The 17,495-nt window shown below is 40.0% G+C and overlaps 4 protein-coding genes across 6 annotated transcripts; 2 read left to right on the forward strand and 2 right to left on the reverse strand.

Annotated features, from left to right (window-relative positions):
- The first annotated feature begins 364 nt into the window (after positions 1-364).
- LOC137944040 (U-box domain-containing protein 44-like) lies at positions 365-4,293 on the forward strand. 2 transcript variants are annotated; one of them, XM_068789532.1, is made up of 4 exons: positions 365-689; positions 1,308-1,880; positions 1,974-2,283; positions 2,462-4,293. In XM_068789532.1, exons 2-4 carry the CDS (start codon positions 1,326-1,328, stop codon positions 4,036-4,038), a joined length of 2,442 nt encoding a protein of 813 aa, XP_068645633.1. In that variant the 5' UTR covers positions 365-689; positions 1,308-1,325; the 3' UTR covers positions 4,039-4,293. The 2 variants fall into 2 exon arrangements, with proteins under 2 accessions (XP_068645633.1, XP_068645634.1); XM_068789533.1 differs by having other exon boundaries at positions 365-638.
- Positions 4,294-4,860: 567 nt separating this feature from the next.
- LOC137944382 (putative pentatricopeptide repeat-containing protein At3g25970) lies at positions 4,861-8,042 on the reverse strand. 2 transcript variants are annotated; one of them, XM_068790051.1, is made up of 3 exons: positions 7,598-8,042; positions 7,435-7,515; positions 4,861-7,340 (listed from the first exon to the last, which is right to left on the reverse strand). In XM_068790051.1, the coding sequence occupies exon 3, from the start codon at positions 7,235-7,237 to the stop codon at positions 5,096-5,098; it is 2,142 nt and encodes a 713-aa protein (XP_068646152.1). In that variant the 5' UTR covers positions 7,238-7,340; positions 7,435-7,515; positions 7,598-8,042; the 3' UTR covers positions 4,861-5,095. The 2 variants fall into 2 exon arrangements, with proteins under 2 accessions (XP_068646152.1, XP_068646153.1); XM_068790052.1 differs by having other exon boundaries at positions 4,861-5,556; positions 5,629-7,340; positions 7,435-8,042.
- Positions 8,043-8,260: 218 nt separating this feature from the next.
- On the forward strand, positions 8,261-14,018 carry LOC137944595 (protein LPA3). The gene is made up of 12 exons (XM_068790282.1): positions 8,261-8,606; positions 8,828-8,858; positions 9,440-9,532; positions 9,606-9,668; positions 9,845-9,959; positions 10,081-10,166; positions 11,038-11,096; positions 11,182-11,284; positions 11,359-11,419; positions 11,537-11,619; positions 11,713-11,793; positions 13,738-14,018. The coding sequence occupies exons 1-12, from the start codon at positions 8,278-8,280 to the stop codon at positions 13,795-13,797; spliced, it is 1,164 nt and encodes a 387-aa protein (XP_068646383.1). The 5' UTR covers positions 8,261-8,277; the 3' UTR covers positions 13,798-14,018.
- A 125-nt stretch (positions 14,019-14,143) lies between these two features.
- LOC137944081 (F-box/kelch-repeat protein At5g42350-like) lies at positions 14,144-17,192 on the reverse strand. Its single transcript, XM_068789598.1, has 3 exons — positions 17,062-17,192; positions 16,912-16,955; positions 14,144-16,802 (listed from the first exon to the last, which is right to left on the reverse strand). Exon 3 carries the CDS (start codon positions 16,390-16,392, stop codon positions 14,542-14,544), a length of 1,851 nt encoding a protein of 616 aa, XP_068645699.1. The 5' UTR covers positions 16,393-16,802; positions 16,912-16,955; positions 17,062-17,192; the 3' UTR covers positions 14,144-14,541.
- Positions 17,193-17,495: the final 303 nt, after the last annotated feature.

The raw sequence follows: 17,495 nt of genomic DNA on the forward strand, positions 1-17,495 counted from the left end.
ATTAGAAAACCTTGGTCTTTAACTTATTAACGTTGGAGAATGGACCCATCGCGGATTTCCAGTGCCGAGTCAGGTCCGATTCCGGGTCGTTGGCCTTTTTAAAGACGTGTATCGCGGGCCGACTCCCTTATATACCTTAAGATTTGGTGTATAAGCTGCCAACTGGTATCTAAAGTGTGAATAGGGCACACGTTGTTGGATCTGCCAAGTCGCAATAAACAAAGGTGGGCCCGGAAACCAGTTTGTCCCTTCGACAACAGATCAGCATCTTGCGCCAACTTTCTCTCTCTAACGTCGCTCACTTAAGCCTTGGTCTCTCTCTCTACACCTCGGACAGAGACGACGACGACTATGCCTTCCAGAGTCAAAATCCTCCTCTTGACTCTCATCGCTTCATATTTTGTTTTCCTCCTTTCTTTCTTTACTCCCTCTCCCTCTCTCCGCTCCCCCGGGAACGAATCATTGCGTACGGACTGGAGATCGGCGCTTTAATCGCGTCGGTTGATAGGTTCTTTCTACGGGCACCGGAACACAAGTCAAGGGGTGATCGATGATAGTGAGTGAATTGGGATTTCTACGAGCTGATTGAAGAGTCGAAGACGGTAGCGAAGTGGATTTTCTTGGCTCCGGCTTTCGAGGTAGAGATTAGAATTTGGAATTCCCATGAGTGGTGGTTGCTGGATTGGGAGGTTTGTGTTACCTCTTGTGTTAGTTAGGATGAAATGAATTAGTTCTTTTTTGGTTAAACATAGGCCCTGCTTTCGTGTAAATGCGTTTCTTTTTTTAATTGGATATTTCTGCTTGTTGTTGGAATTCAAAAAAATTCTCTTTGCAGTACTGAATTTGTGTCGATTGAGTTAGTTAAGTAATGTGGATGGTGTGATATATCCTCTAGTTTCCTACTGGTAGGCACAATTGCAATTACTGGTTGACTTTGGATTTCTATAACCCAGTAGCGTATTTCTATATGGGCCCTTGTTGAGTTTTTTTGTTTGTGTAAACATGAAGGACGGCGAAGAATTGATTTTTTTGCATTTCTTTCACCGGAGAGTTTCTTTTGATGTAGTGATAGTACTTACTCATGACGAAGAAAAGGAAATGATATCCACACAATTTCTCGCTCTTGATATTTTATTTTGGACATCGATTTGAAAAGGTTGACCGTCTTTTGAAAAATTTCAATTGTAGATTGACAAGGCCGATTCTTATTAATTTGTGTGCCAATTTATGTACTAAACAAACTTCTAATCTAGGATAAAATAGGATGAACCATGGAAGGGACTTTGACTTGAATTGCCTTTTTGCAGTAGGAGTTATTAGCAGATATGTCAGAAAGCTGGAGGGGAAGTATTGACCTTGGTAGCCAGTCAGATGAGAGCTACCAGCTCGAAAAAACACATATTGAGCCAATTTATGATGCCTTTGTTTGCCCTCTCACAAAACAAGTAATGCGTGATCCTGTCACCTTGGAAAATGGTCAAACTTTCGAGAGAGAAGCAATTGAAAAGTGGTTCAAGGAATGCAAGGAGAGTGGGAGGAAGCCTATTTGCCCATTGACACTGAAAGAACTACGAAGCATTGAACTGAACCCTAGTATCGCTTTAAGAAATACTATTGAAGAGTGGACAGCCAGAAATGAGTCTGCCCAGCTTGATATTGCTGGTAGATCTTTGTCTCTGTCCAGTTCAGAGGAGATTGTTCTCCAGGCACTAAAATACATCCAACATATTTGTCACAAAAGCCGGTCCAACAAGCATGTTGTTCGTAATGCAGAGTTAATACCATTGATTGTGGTTATGTTGAAGAGCAGCAACCGGAAAGTGCGGACTAAAGCTCTGGCAACCCTTCGTATTGTGGCAGAAGATGATGCTGATAATAAGGTTGTCCATGCTCTGTGTGTGTGTGTGTGTATCTGTATATATATATAGTGAAATACTCAATTAGACTTCTCTGAACCTTTTTTCTTTCTACAGGAAGCCATGGGCGACCCTTCCACTGTGCGCACCATTGTTAAATTTTTATCACATGAGCAGTCTCAGGAGAGGAAAGAGGCTGTTTCTTTGCTCTATGAGCTTTCAAAATCTGCATCATTGTGTGGGCAGATCGGTGATGTCAATGGGGCAATTCTCATATTAGTTGGTATGACCAGCAGCAAATCCGAAGATGTCTGGACTGTTGAAAAAGCTGAACAAACACTCGAAAACCTTGAGAAGTGTGAAAAAAATGTCCGGCAAATGGCTGAAAATGGTAGACTGCAGCCTCTCCTTACAACTATGCTTGAAGGTACCCTTCTGTCCAAATACGTTAGGCACATACTCATTTACTCCTAAAAATCAGAACTAATAATTACCAATTCTGATGTTTGTAATGCTTAATTTCTCCACATTTATCTACTTAAGAAAGTTTTGAAACGAGTATACCTTTTTTTGAAATAAGTCTACCTTGCCTTGGATCCATGCAGGTCCACCTGAAACCAAATTGGCTATGGCTTCATTCATTGGTGAGCTGGTTCTTAGCAATGATGTGAAGGTGTTTGTTGCCAGAAGGGTGGGCTCTGTGCTGGTTGATGTGATGATAAGCGGGACTATACAGGCCAGGGAATCTGCTCTTAAGGCTCTTAACCAGATTTCATCTAGTGAACCCAGTGCAGAGGTACTAATTGAAGCTGGAATTCTACCACCCCTTATTAAGGACCTCTTCACAGATGGCATGAACCAGCTCCCCATGAGGCTGAAAGAGATTTCTGCTACAGTTTTAGCCAGTTTAGTACACTCAGGGTCAGACTTTTCCTCCATCTCCATCGGGCCCAACAGCCAGACACTGGTCTCTGAAGATATAGTCCACAACCTACTCCATCTGATTAGCAACACGGGTCCTGCCATTGGATGCAAGCTTCTTCATGTTCTTGTGGGGCTCACAAGTTCATCCACAACTGTCCTAGATGTGGTCTCTGCAATTAGAAGCTCAGGTGCTATTATCAGCTTGATTCAGTTTATTGAGGCACCACAGAAGGAACTACGCGTTCCCTCAATAAAACTTCTGCACAACCTTTCTCCTCACATGGGCCGAGAGCTTGCAGACTCCTTATGTGGAACTGCTGGCCAGCTTACTAGCCTCATCAAAGTCATATCAGAGAATGATGGGATTACAGAAGAACAAGCAGCAGCTGTTGGATTATTGGCTGACCTCCCAGAGAGGGATATAAGTCTCACTGCAAGGCTTCTAGATGAAGGGGCTTTTGAGTTGGTCATCTCTAGGGTAATCAGGATCAGGAAAGGTGAAATCCGAGGCAGCCGGTTTGTCACTCCTTACCAGGAAGGGCTTGTCCGTGTACTGGCTAGACTCACCTATGTTTTGACAGATGAGCCGAGAGCAGTCTCACTAGCCTGCGAACATGACCTTACCGCTCTATTCACAGACTTGCTCCTAACAAATGGCCTTGACGATGTTCAAATGGTCTCAGCTTTAGCTCTAGAGAACCTCTCTCTAGAGTCTAAACGTCTGACCCAGGTACCTGAGGCTCCTAAACAAGGATTTTGTTGTTCAATCTTCTCATGTCTGAGCCAACGCCAAACAATCACAGGGCTCTGCCGCGTCCACCTCGGATTTTGTTCTTCAAGAGAGTCTTTTTGTTTATTGGAAGGAAAGGCAGTAGGGAAGTTAGTGGCATGTTTGGATCACAGAAATGAGAAGGTGGCTGAGGCAGCTCTAGCAGCTCTGTGTACTTTGTTAGAAGATGGGGTAGACATAGAACAAGGGGTGTTGGTATTGGATGAAGCACAAGGGATTAAACCAATTATTGATGTCTTGCTTGAGAACCAAACTGAATCTCTCAGGCAACGTGCTGTGTGGGCCTTAGAAAGGATTCTCAGGAGAGAAGATATAGCATATAATCTTTCTAGCGATCAGACAGTGGGTACTGCACTTGTTGAGGCCTTCAGAAATGCCGACTATCGGACCAGACAGATTGCAGAGCTTGCACTAAAGCATGTTCACAAGATCCCAAACTTCTCAGGCATTTTTACGAAGATGGGTTAGGATGGGAGGAAAAAAAAAGCAGGGACAATATTCATTGAAGCGAGTTTTTTCTTTTAGTTCTTAGTATGTCTACTGGGGCCCAAATAAGATTTTGACTTTTATGTATAGAAGTGCCCCTCCTGTGCATTCTGATATAGCTGCTTTCCCATTTATGGGATGTTCTTTTTCTAGTTTTTTTTTTTTTTTTTTTTTTGGAGATTTTTTTTGTCTAATTGTACTTGCCAGTTCATTTTTCCATTTTTCAGGTTTTTGTGTTGCTCTGAGCTAAACTTCCCATTTTTCAGTGCTTGTACTCTCTGTGGAATCACAGATTAATTTATGACTTTGTACTGAATGAGGTTTTCCTACTACTTCCAGAAGAGGACATCATATGCCTTATTTTTTAAAATATATTAAAGTTTCTAGTTTACTTGTTCTCTTTTCAAAGTTGTGTTGATGGAGTTGCAGCTTAGAAAGAAGTATAAAAAGAACATAAAATTATTTGAAGATGCCAAAAGCATCTTCAGTTTAATTAAAAAAAATCATTCATAAAGATCAGAAACATTTATTTGTAAGTGCATATATGTTCTTATTTTTTAAAAATACTTTTAATTACTTAAAAATTACTAATGTACATTTGCTCTTGCTATTCAGGAAAAAAATGCAAATATTTCACTCTTTACAATCCATATCGTTTCTGTTTCTCAGCACCTTTATTATAGTGTAGCAGTGGGTCTTAATGAGAAAGAACACAAAATCTCTAAAGATAAATAAACAAATAACATGTTACATCAGATTTCTCACTCAAAATAGATACTGTTATAACTTGAAAGCCTACTCAAGACTAGTTATTTAGTCAGGAGAAACAATGCCCAATTCAAGATATTCAATTTCTGATATAAATAGATTGCCATTTCAAATGCTGGGAGTCGCATCAGAACTTTTAGAAGAAATCTCTTTCTAAAGTCTTTTGTCACACAAATTGCAGGTTAGCTACAGAAGTTCATCTCAAAGGAAGCTTTCCTAATTTCCAATGGATTTTTTTTACTGAACTTCAGATATGGTCATGTTTGTACTATTAACCACAATATCCCTCCTCATCACTGTTGGAATCATCAAAAGTAACATAACCCCACCTCTCAATTTCCAACATCAGTTCACCCAATGTCTCGTAAATGTCTTTCACTTGTGGATGAGACTGATCTTCTGCGTTGAAACTATGTACCTTATTATTCACCTCAATCCAACTCCAACCAGGAACCTTCCTCAGTCCTTTATTTCTCATCACCCTTTTAGCCATTGCTCTCTCATTCCACCTCCCTGAACGTGCATATAGATCAGACAGGATAAGGTACGTGGAGTGCTCTTGAGGATCCAGTGTTTCCAAATACTTCGCTGCATAACTTGCAAGCTCTATATTGCCATGGATTCTGCAGGCACCCAGTAAGCTCTTCCACACCATAGCATCAGGTTCATACGGCATGGATTCGATCAATGCCTTAGCATCATCGAGGCACCCAGCTCGTCCAAGAAGATCAACTGCACAAGCATAATGTTCAACCCGAGGCAAAACTCCATGTAAAGATTCCATTGAGTTTAGGAAATGCAAACCTTCTTCAATCAAGCCTACATGGGAACATGCAGAGATAATGCCAACAAAGGTTATATGATCTGGTTTCACCCCACTGTCAAGCATTTGGGAGAAGAGGTGAAGAGCAGTTGTGCCCTGCCCATACTGTGCATAACCAAATATAATTGAGTTCCAAGAAATTGAAACATTTTTATTTGACTCATTGAATAATTTTCTTGCATCATCAACAACCCCACACTTGGAATACATAAATATCATTGAACTAGCAACAAAATCATTCTGCTCAAAACCCAACTTTGTGGCTAAGGTGTGAACCTGCTGACCCAATTGGAGGATTGCCATATCTGAGCAAGATTGAAATACTGCAGATAGTGAATACTGATTGATCACAATACTAGCAGATCTCATCCATGAGAAGAATTGTAACGCTTCTTCACTTAATGAATTCTGAGAAAATCCAGTCAGGATTGAGTTCCAAGATACACTATCTTTGACATCCATAAAGTTGAAGAGCCTAATAGCATCTGTCATACACTTGTCAGTTTTTAGATACATAGCAATCAATGCATTTGAAACGGATATTGCTAGCTCCAAGCCTGTTTTAGCTACCAATCCATGTAAAGCTTTCCCTTGTCTCTGTTGCTGTGGTTCAAAACAAGCACTTATGGCACTTGTGTAGGTGTACGTGTCTTGTTTAATACCAAGCTGATTCATTTTGATGAAGAGCTCAATTGCATGTAACCCACAGTTTTGCTGCACATAAGCTGCTAACATGGAATTCCATGTGACCAGATCTCTATTGTTTCCCATGTTATGGAACACTTTTTCTGAACTTTCAATCGAACCACAATATGAATAGGCTGTGATGATTGCATTACAGACTATAGTTTTGGATGCCAGTCCATGCTTTACAATCTTTCCATGAACCTGAGATGTTAGTTTCAGACAATTTGGATCATCAAGCAGTGTCAATAAACTGGCAAAAGTGGCCTCATCAACCCCTACTTGGTCCCTTTCCATACAATTAAGAAGCCAGAACGCAGCGCCACTGTCACCTGCTTGCGCATGGCCCCCAATCATGGCATTCCATGTAACCACATTACGTTCAACCATGCACTCAAAAACTTTACCGGCATCTTGGACCTGACCACACTTTGCATACATGTCAACAAGTGCACTGCTTGAAAAAACATTGGAATTCAAGCCTGTCTTGACAATGATAGAGTGTAATTGGCGACCAATGCTCGAAAAATTCGAGTAGGCAACCCCCTTCAGTATGCTTCCAAAAGTGTACTGGTCACACAAAATCCCACTTCTTTTCATGGACTTCAGAAGCTTCAAAGACTTCGCGTAGTCTTCCGAGTCTACGTATGCCGTGATCATTGAATTCCACGAGACAGTGTCTCGTAGAGGCATTTCGTCGAACAACTGACACGCATTCTGTACTGCATTGCATCTCGCATAGGCCGTTAATAGCTTGTTGGCAGTGTAGATATCTGAGAAAGCTTCGGTTTTGATAGCAATACAGTGAGTCTTGGCGGCGCTGTTGAAAGCTACAGCATGCAACCAGCGGAGAAGGTAATAGCGGCATTCTTTTACTGAGCCACATTGCAGTGTTTTCCTGTTCATGTGACCTGCCTGTTATCTGGGTTCCTGTTCATGTGACCTGTCTGTTATCTGGGTTCCACCATCGCAAACATCAAGCTCCTTGCTACTCCCAATTTCAGAAAGCCTGTAAAGTGCATGAATCAATGTATCATAAATCACCGTATTCAGCGTCGAACCCCGTGATTTCATCGAACTAAGAAGTTTAAACCATCACCTACCCGATTGGTTGAGCAAAGACCCTTCATTAGAATCCAAAGGTGTAAACAGTTCCTTCAAATCCGCTGCCAACCATCTTTTCCCTGTAAAATCCTTCGCCAAATCAATATCTTCCCTCACCAGAACATCAAAATTGAATTAAATTGTTTCAGTGATGGCTTCTACCCAAACTGGTAAACAGAATCAAGCACCCCAATAGCTTTCTTCACCATTCCTGCCCGGTCATAGCCTCTGACAATTGTGAAAAATATGACTGCATTGGACAGTGAACCAACTGTGCTTGGCATTCGTCGAGAACATCATCTACAGTCCGAAACTGACGAAAAGCACACAGCTTATGTGTCGAAAATCTGGAATTCCGGATTCCCATCTAAATGTTTTCAGGACTTCAGATGCAGATTTCTGTTGAAGGATGAGATGGGTAATATCTCCGTGAGTTGGAAGGCAGGAAACTCAAAATACCGCATAGGTGATCGAAGTTCAAATAGAAAATTGACGCACTGGTATGTAGAAGAAGAACCGCACAATTGTGCATGGCATGATCGATTTCCTAAAAGATTTACTCTTGTCAATCTTACTCAGTTCGCCGGAGCCGCGGGTCGAAAAAACACCGAAGCACCAGCGAACGCGGCGGATGGTACATTTTCCTGGTCTGATTTAGACTGATGGAAGAATCTAAATTTTGGGTTCCCTCCACGGCCCACAAAATAAACGGTTTAGATTAGCCTTTGATCAACGTGGGCCTAGCTTGCCGCTTAACGACTTCTCCCGCGAATTTTATCTGGCTAGTAGGCCTTAGTAAAGCTGCCTGAAACCCCCTATCCTATCTTCTTCTCTTCTCTCTCATGGCCTTTTCTTGTTTGGCCATCTCAAATCCCTGTGCTTTCTCGTCGCTTTCGACGTCTGGACTCCACTGTTTCCGCTCTTCTCCTGTGAAGTTCGCCTTTTCGGTCTCTGTATCTGCAGATTCGTTTGATTTTCCTTCGTGTCGTGCTTTCTCGAGGGTCAGTGCCAAGGTTGGAAGTGGCAGTAAGAGAGGAGCCCAGGATTATGATCCAAAGGCCGGGGTTGCTGTTTATAAACCGAAATCCTACGAAGTTCTTGTCTCTGATGCCGCAAAGTCTCTTCTTTATGCTCTTGAAGACGGACAGAAACGACTGGAGATCGACTTTCCGTGAGTTTGTGTTTTTGTTGGCTGAATTATGTAGTTGAGGATGTTGAGAGAGGCTAGCATTTGTCTGTGTGGGTTGTTTGACATTTGAAAGGCATTTTGTATGTTTTTTAGATTACCTTTTTTGGATTTCTGTTGATAAGATTTCTTGGTTTTGAATTTGTATATTTTTTTTTTCTCTAATACCCGTTTTGTTTCTGTGGCTGATTGTGATGCTTCTTCAGGCCCTTGCCCAGCAACATCTCTTCGTACAAGGTACACCATTTACGGTCAACATCTTTTTTTAAGTTATAAAGTTCACAGCTTTCATATTGGTAGCCTCAGGTAAAAATCACAACGACTCCATCCGGTTCCTCATAAACAGAGTTGTTGCAAGTTGGCACCAATAAGCATGTCTCACAGATGAATTCTATTGCTTTGGGAAATGAAGTGTCTTTTCTCATTCTAAAATTTATGTCGTAAGCCTAGGAATGATTGTTGAGAACAGTCCCATCTTTGAAAATTCCCAGTGTTTGAACAGCCGAACATAAAAATATGAACATTTCAGTGCAAATTCAAGTCTGCATATCAATCATAATAACCCCCTGTTGCCCGATTTGGTAGTTGAATTGCTTAATTTTTAATTAGTAATGTATTCATAGTAGTTTAAGATGTACTGATTTTGATAAAGACATCTATGGACGATTCAGTTTCAGTCTCAAAATTTCAGCAGAAACAGAAACAGTTTTATCCACTCAGGAACTTTGTTTATGAGGGATGCGAAAGTTGAGATATTCATCCATTATTCACTAGGTCTGTTCACAATGAATAATTTCTAAATTCTCTAATTCATGAAGGGATCTTCAGATGAATTTATTGATGCCAATATCCAACTTGCTCTTGCTGTTGTTCGCAAAATCAACGAGATGAAGGGAACCAGAGCTTGTATTGTAAGTCTAAAATGTCAATCTTTAATCTTATTGCCTTTATATGTCATCCTTGTCCCTCACTCTCAATACTCAGGTGTTCCCCGATGGACCTGAAAAACGCAGGGCTTCTCAGTTGTTCAAGACAGCTCTTGAAATGGTACAAATCATATCCTGTCATTTGTTTGAAAACTTGGTTCATTGAATTTTATGGCCCTGTTGCCATCAGGTGGGTGGAAATGCATCTAAGGATTTTTCATTCTGGGGTCTTCTGTTTGTTGAGTCTTAATTATATCAGCCTAGCTTCTAGTAAAAGGTTTCTGCTGCTGCTTTCAGGTTGATGGTACAACCATTAGTTCCTTGGATGATATTCCCAGTGGTCCTGTCACCTCATTCTTCAAATCTATAAGGAACACCTTAGATTTTGATTTTTCAGATGAAGGCGATGAAGGTTAGTTCTTTGATAAGTATCAGCACTACTTGAATGATCCTACTTTATTTTAAATTTGACTGCTTTGGTTCTTTCACAAACATATTTTGCAATAAAGTGCATCCATCTGTTGACCAAGCAGATCGCTGGAAGTCTGATATGCCACCATCACTGTTTGTGTTCATCAATTGTAGCACACAGGATCTTACTGCTATAGAGAAGTATGTGGTATGGTATCTTTGCTTGTTAAGATAGCTGTTATTTTTAATTTTGTTAAAATATGAGTTCAGGGGTATTTTTGTCTTTTCCTACAATACATTCTATCTTATAATATGGCTGTTAGATAGACAATGTCTTATTTTATCTATGGTTCAAATTTCATTCAGTTTAGACATGTATTTTAGGGGAGATGTAATTTTGAGTATTGAGGGGGTATTTTTGTTCTTTTGTAAAATATCACTTAAACCCTGATTAAAAAGGAGGAGGATATGCTTTTCTGGTACTTTCTCCAAGGTAGCAAGGTTGATCTTCTCCCAGGTCTCCTTTTCTCCTTTTTTCTCTTCTATCTTTTCCCCAAATCTCATATTTTTTCAAGTTTCAACTATGCTAGAAATTTCAGCTATAATTTCTTATTTTATTTTTTATGTGATTAGAGATTAGGGTGACGGTAACTTTGCAAATCGTAAGTTTTTAGAACTTCATTTGCATAATTTTATGTTTTACATTTATTCTGTTCAGTGGTGAGCATCGGATTTTCAAGACGTTTCACCCCATCATAAGTCTGAGATATGCCCAAGATGTCTCAACTGATACACGGTGTCTTGTTGTTTTATATGGGAGGGGTATTGTCTTTCCCCCCGAAATTCCAAGACGTCTTGCCGGATACACTAGACATCTCTCCTGACAACCACCCCTGATTTTATCTATTATTAGCCTCCACTTATGAAGAATGATAACTGCAATTTTGTACTTGGCATTATAAATGATGTTTCATATATCACAATTCTGAACTTTTATGATGCAAGGCTGGTACAAATAGTTCTGTGGATCTTTGTCACAAGTTAAATTTAAGTATCCTAGTAACTTTTTTATATCACAGGAAAAATTTGCGGCATCAACCCCGGCCCTTGTTTTCAATTTGGAACTAGACACTTTGAGGTAATGCTTGTGAACGGCCTTCACTGGATATCTGTAATTATTTTCACCAAATTGGAAGAAAACTAATGCCGATTCTGATTATCAGAGCTGACTTAGGCCTCCTGGGATTTCCACCCAAAGATTTACATTATCGGTTCCTTTCTCAGTTCACCCCTGTGTTCTACATCAGAATAAGAGATTACTCAAAGGTATTTAAGTTAATCATTTTCCCTAGAGCTCCACATTCGTTCAATTCGAGTAACACCTATTCCTAATCCTGAAGACAGTTACAGTTGCACCATACATTGTGAATTATACAGGAGCACTATTCCGTCAATATCCGGGTACGTCAATTATAGAGTTGTAAAAAGGTGTTTAACTGTGGAGGTTGTGTACATTTGCCACCTATTGACATTGTTGGTAAGACTGGGCTCAGAACTTGCTGCTAATATGTGGTGCAGGGCCTTGGCAGGTGATGCTAAAACGAGCTGATGGATCTTATGCTTGTGTAGCTGAAAGTGACACTCGTTTCACACTGGGTGAAGTAAACTCCCATCCCAAACTACTAAATAGTATTCCCCTTTGCTCTTATATGTTTACCTTTCAAGTTTTTCTAATCATAGTGCATCTGTATTAGACAAAGGAAGAACTATTGCGCGTTTTAGGACTGCAAGAGGAACAAGGGAGCTCGCTTGAGTTCCTGAGAAGAGGTTATAAGGTGCTGATCTGACTTTTTTTGTCCATTATGGAAGCCTAACTGATTTATATACAATTTAGTTTTTCTGATTTCATCATCTTATTTAAAATAAGAAGCTTTATTTATTTTTGTAGAAAGGTATATCTGAAAACATTTCCAAACTAATTTTGTCTCAATTGGTTGACTAGAAGGATTCAACTTTCCCAACAGGTTAGCCCACTTGGAAGGAACGGAGACAGTTTTTCTCTTTTAGGATGAATTAACTGAACATAAGCATTCAGATTTGAAATTGTTTGGAAATAAAAATAGTAGCTAGTTGACATTGGAACAGCTCCAAATTTTGGAATGTTTTAAGAGGAACAGCTCCAACCAGTGCTCTACTGCCTCTACTCCTCCTTGGCATCACTGGAGTGTTCTCCACAACATTTTTTTATCATATTTCCCCCATTCAATGTTATTGGATTCACACCCCGAGATAAGCAAACTCGTTTGCTGATTCTCTTGCTAAAAATGGAGCCTTTCACCAATCCCTGGTCGTAGGGGGAGAGCTCCTCTAGTATTCTGTTTGTTTTGCTTTGTTTTTTGCTACTAAAATATCGTTTTATAAAAAATAAAAATAAAACACTGAGGCAAATAAATGTAAAACGCCAAGGGGAGACGAGAGCTATTTCTACCCCCAACCTCAACCATCCCCTATCCCACAAACACATATAAAGTAAGTGTCAGCTTCTGAGTTCGCTGCCCTTTTAAAACAAGACATTGTAAGAAAATATGGATTTAGGGGTATTTTGGTCATTACACATTGTTCATGATTTTTATTTGCCAGGAAGATCATAGGATAGTGATACATCAATCTTACTATGTTTATTTTTTCATTTTTGGCTTTATTTGGCTGTATATAGTTGACACATGTACAAAGGACACTTCTGTCCTATTGGTTTGTCTTTCTCTTACAATCCCTTTTATTCCTTCTATCTCTTATCTTTACTTCCTTATTGTACAATTTTACACGGTATCAGAGCTGTGAAGTTTGAGCTTAGGAAGTTCTATACTATCTCTGTTTTCTTTTCTTTTTTTTCTTTTAAAGCCAACAACTTCTATTAGGAGGATTTCACTAGATCTGCTCTTCTAATTGTGAAAAGGTCAGATTTTTTTCTTTTTTATTGTGTTACAACCACTTGGCTGATGACTTGTACTGTCTATTGAGCAGTTACTATGTGTTATTGTGCCTCTAGAGGGTTTCCTCCTATGTCGTCCTAGATTTGGAGCAGATCTGGACCTACGTAAAGTTTATGTGATGGTTGCTCATTATAATTATTTGGACGGGTTGAATTGTTTTGGTTCTCAGATTGATTTTTATTGTAGTTGAAGTTTGGAATTTTCTTTCTAGGGTTTGTGACATACCTACGATTGATTTCTGTGTGCGTGGCCCACCTAAACTTGCACAGATTGTGTTTTGAAAATCAAGTGTATTTCTGAATTGTTCTTGTTGTCTTTGTTTATTGACTATTGCCTTATGAGGTTGTGGTAGAAATGGCCAATGTTGGGGAGATTGTAGGGGTATAAATGGATCGGATTAAGTCCAGATATTGTAAATTCCAAAGCCGATCCTTTGGCAAATTTTGGATATCTGAAATCTGGATATCCGACTATCCGAAGATACATTTCCGAATCCGAATTCGTTGGATAATTTTTGAACCCAGATTATATAGAGATCCAGTCTCTAAGATGTTTTAGTATCAATCTTGAAAATGATCATGGTTTCCAGATATTATTGATATAAATCATATACCAACAATTCTGGATATTGACTGCTAAGAACCAGTATACAATTTTCTTTTCACCTTAATCTTTGTAAAAGTTGCAGAAATTGGAAGCAATTTACTGATCAGTTTTTCTTTGTTAGTGCTAAGCAGAAGGTCCATGCGACTACAAGTCTTTTACGGTTTATTTTGAATTCCACAGACTACTACTTGGTGGGAAGAAGAAGTTGAGCAAGAGGTGTCTCCTGCGTGGAGGAGTTAAAGAGTGCGGCATTCCACTGAGGTGAACTTATCAATCTAAGGGCAGCTTGATGGCTGTTATTCAGTCAAACAAGTTTCTCTACAGTGTTATCCGTAGAAGTATTTCTCGTTCTTGTAGTTTTTTATGATGATTCTTTTTTGTTTTTGAATGATTTGAATCAGATTATGCTTCAAGCACAAACTCCATTGTTGTAGATGAAAGAATGATCCTTGTAATGGCAAATTAAAAAAAAAAACTGATCATCGAACAGAAAACTGGAAACATAAGCATAATCTACACTGAAGTTTTTCCAGTTAGAAAAATATTTCTAAAAAACATAAGGCATAATAGAAATGTTTTTCCAACATTCCTGGAAAAGGCACTAACAGAGCCTAAATAAAATATTGGCGTGCTATAATTCTTAGTGACATAGGCTAATGTACAGATATAGAAGCTTGAATATGAATCAAGGTCTGATCTACTTCCCGACATGATCAATCAAGGGAAATATTAATTCATAAACCACTTGAATCACAAAGCAATTCTTTGGTTGAACCTTCAACCAGGTAACATGAAAAGTTACGAAACAAACTCAACAATCAATACTACTCTCACTGGAACTACACAACCACGACAAGAAGGCTGGCCAAGTTACAAATTTGAAACCTCCATAGGATAAATAAAGAATGATAATGAAGAATCATACAACCCTGAGCAGCTTGAACTTGTATTGAGGGCCAAAGTGCAAAGAGAAACCCAAAGAGTTTACAAATGAAGAACCACCATCGATTTTGTCAAGCATGAAGAAGCATCCAATTCATGAGCGAGGTGCTTTCTTGAGATCCATGCCCACTTCATCTCCAATGGTTTGGAAATGTCACACACTGTGAGGAAGTCCAAAACTTGACCAAACACTTTGAACATCTCCATTCCATATACCTTTCCGTTGTCTCCCACAAATGCAGCATTCCGGTCCATTGGAGCATCTGGATGCCTGGAGACCTCAGCCCAAGTGCGATGTGTGAGATCCAACTCCCACAGTTTTCTCACAGCCTTCTCTCTACTATTGAACTGGCCATCTCTCACACACCACGAGACACAGAGCAAGAAGAGCCGATCATCGCAAGAAACTAATTTTGGGTGGTACTCATGAAGGCGAGGCGGGGAATGAGCAATCTGAATTAAAAACCACTGACCTTGTTCGATGTCATAAGCTGCAAGCTTGCTCGTTTCAGAATAAACATAAAATCTCCCCTCACAAACAACACCAGAAGAAACTACCCCAAAATCTCCTGGTAATCTGGCTATCTCCAGCCATTTGTTTGATAGTGGGTCATAAATTTCTCCAGTATCTAAAGGCTCATCCCACAATCCTTGACCACCAACAGCAATCAGAATGAACCTCTTACAACATTTTCCATCTGAATGATCAGTTTCTTTTTTCACGAGCTTAAAAGATTTTCTGAAGGATTCAACTTGAAATTCACTTTCAGTGTAAGGCTCCCTAAGCTGTCTTCTGAGCGAGAACCTGTGAGGATCTTCATAAACATCAGACACCCCACGGGTCTGTGACCTTGAAAGGCCTACATCCTGCCAATTTTGTCGACTTTGAAAGAATGTACTACTAGAACTAACTTCAAACACACCCAGAATGGGCACTGATCTAGCTGATTGCATTGGAGCAACCTTTTGCCAAAAACCAGTTATAGGCCTGAAGACCATAACACTTTTGTGTGTCTTGGAGGAGCTCTTATCAAGTCTGCCAAAGTTACGCATGCTACTGCAACCACCCACCACATATATCTCATTTCCAACACTTGCAACAGAGAATGAAAACCGACCCTGCAGCATATCAGCTCTAATTCTATGCCACTCACCTAAAGAAACATCAAAAGCATGAATTTGCCCGCTGCAGAACCCAGCCTTTACTGCACCAAACACAAACAAGCATGGAGTCTGATAACAACCACGGGCTCTCATCTCCATAAAATGAGCACTGGTAGTCAAGGTTCTCCATTTCCGGCAGACAAGGCGGGCATTCATAAGAGAGGTAAATGGAAGTCTAGCCAAACACATTTCTAACACATCATCAGGGAGCAAGCATGGAGACAAAGCACAAGTCTGGGCCAGTTCAGCCCCTTTCCCCTTTCTGCTGCTCCTTCTCCACAGCCTCCTTGCCATTCCGTATGAAAAGCAGTCTACCCTGGCCTCTTCGATCCCTGAAACTGAAATTGCACGATATACCAGGCATTCTTCTCCAGCACTTGACTTCCTCCTATTATCGTTTCCATCTACAAAGTCCTCCATTGTGTCGGCCCCAACTTTACACCCACCACCTTTCCCATACAAACAGAGACATCTCGAAGAAGAGAGCTTCCTCTGATTTCCATTTTCTTCTTCGTCATCAACTGTCTTATTCTTCTTCTTGAATTTCTGGCTAACACTTCTAGCGAGCTTTTTTGACACACTCAAGGCTTTGAAGTCCTGTGGAACTGAAGACGATTCTCCAGCCACTCTCTCCGCCGCGGTTCCAATTTCCATTGCTGTAGACGAATTGGTGCGAAGGAGAGCTCTTTTACCAGTGCTACCCGACCTCTTCAAAATACTTTCTGACATATTAAGAGGCAGAATATCCTAAACCCTAAAAGCTACAACCAATGGCATCAAATCCAGCAACTCAACTTTTGATTACCTCCTAGATAATCAAAGTTATTAAATATTGTTGATATGGCCAATCACGCTATCAAGAACAGAGAGAATTCGCCACCACAGTCGCGTAAAAAGATAACAAGAGAAAAAACGTCAAATTCCCTGATAGAAGAAAAAGTTAATCCCTCCCCGCCATTCTGACTTCTGAACTTCAAAAGATCACACAGAGCACATTATTTTTCAAATATTCGCCGGATGCCATCAAAACGTACATTCTCAAAAAATTCATAGCCACAAGCAGCACCCTCAGAAAAAAACAGCTCAAGAATCCACAATTCTAATTCCAGATAATCCACATGTTGCGCGGTTTACCAGATCTGAACTGTCGAACAGTCAAAGACGAAATAAAAACCACGATACGTCGAACAGAAAAACAAGAAATATCAAGAAACAGAAATTTTGCTGAATTAAGGCATGAGGACTTGCCTTTTTTACAGCTCTCGTTTCCCCCATTGAACAGGATATGCGAGCTAACAAAACCGACACAGTAAAAAGCCCAATTCAGATGAAAATCAGGTAGAAATGCAAGGAAGACCATGTTATCACTGCAGAAGCTAAATTTTAAGCAGGTCTTACAGAAATGCAAGTGCAACCCCAGTGCTGGAGATGATTCCCTTGAGCTGTGTGAGCGGAGGAAGGAGAAGGGGAAAGCTGCCTTGGTATTTGCTTTCGCGTTTATCAACACAACTTTACGAGCTTTAATGGGAGGGGACAAAAAAATTCGTAGACAGTGAGGTGTCCTTTTCCAAGGTCCGACTTTCCCAGCGACACCATGGTGGAATGTGAGAAATGACTCTTATTATTATATATTAAACAGAGAAGTTGCAGGATAATAAATATTTTAAAATTTTAAAAAGGAATTATTAACATGTGGAATCCAATTTAAAACAAATTAATGAGGACTCGGTGTGAATCCAAGGGGATCGCTAAGAACAAAAGGGCGCGTACAAGCACTTCAACAAACATAGAGAGTGCTTCCAGTGATTAAGCGGAAGAAATCAAATTGCAGG

The sequence above is a fragment of the Aristolochia californica genome, unplaced genomic scaffold (assembly GCF_029961685.1).
Source record: "Aristolochia californica isolate CCGP_79_NKW_82.1479 unplaced genomic scaffold, dmAriCali1.0.hap1 SCAF_11, whole genome shotgun sequence".
In the NCBI taxonomy this organism is placed as follows: Eukaryota; Viridiplantae; Streptophyta; class Magnoliopsida; order Piperales; family Aristolochiaceae; genus Aristolochia; species Aristolochia californica.

What these genes read in the sequence shown, in the direction of transcription:
- LOC137944040 (XM_068789532.1), top strand. Translation starts at nt 1,326, where the DNA reads ATGTCAGAAAGCTGGAGGGGAAGTATTGACCTTGGTAGCCAGTCAGAT. An exon ending in AAGATGATGCTGATAATAAG is followed by an intron (nt 1,881 to 1,973) that starts GTTGTCCATGCT and finishes TTCTTTCTACAG; the next exon opens with GAAGCCATGGGCGACCCTTC. An exon ending in CCTTACAACTATGCTTGAAG is followed by an intron (nt 2,284 to 2,461) that starts GTACCCTTCTGT and finishes GGATCCATGCAG; the next exon opens with GTCCACCTGAAACCAAATTG.
- LOC137944382 (XM_068790051.1), bottom strand. Translation starts at nt 7,237, where the DNA reads ATGAACAGGAAAACACTGCAATGTGGCTCAGTAAAAGAATGCCGCTAT.
- LOC137944595 (XM_068790282.1), top strand. Translation starts at nt 8,278, where the DNA reads ATGGCCTTTTCTTGTTTGGCCATCTCAAATCCCTGTGCTTTCTCGTCG. An exon ending in TTGGAACTAGACACTTTGAG is followed by an intron (nt 11,097 to 11,181) that starts GTAATGCTTGTG and finishes TCTGATTATCAG; the next exon opens with AGCTGACTTAGGCCTCCTGG. An exon ending in CTCGTTTCACACTGGGTGAA is followed by an intron (nt 11,620 to 11,712) that starts GTAAACTCCCAT and finishes CATCTGTATTAG; the next exon opens with ACAAAGGAAGAACTATTGCG.
- LOC137944081 (XM_068789598.1), bottom strand. Translation starts at nt 16,392, where the DNA reads ATGTCAGAAAGTATTTTGAAGAGGTCGGGTAGCACTGGTAAAAGAGCT.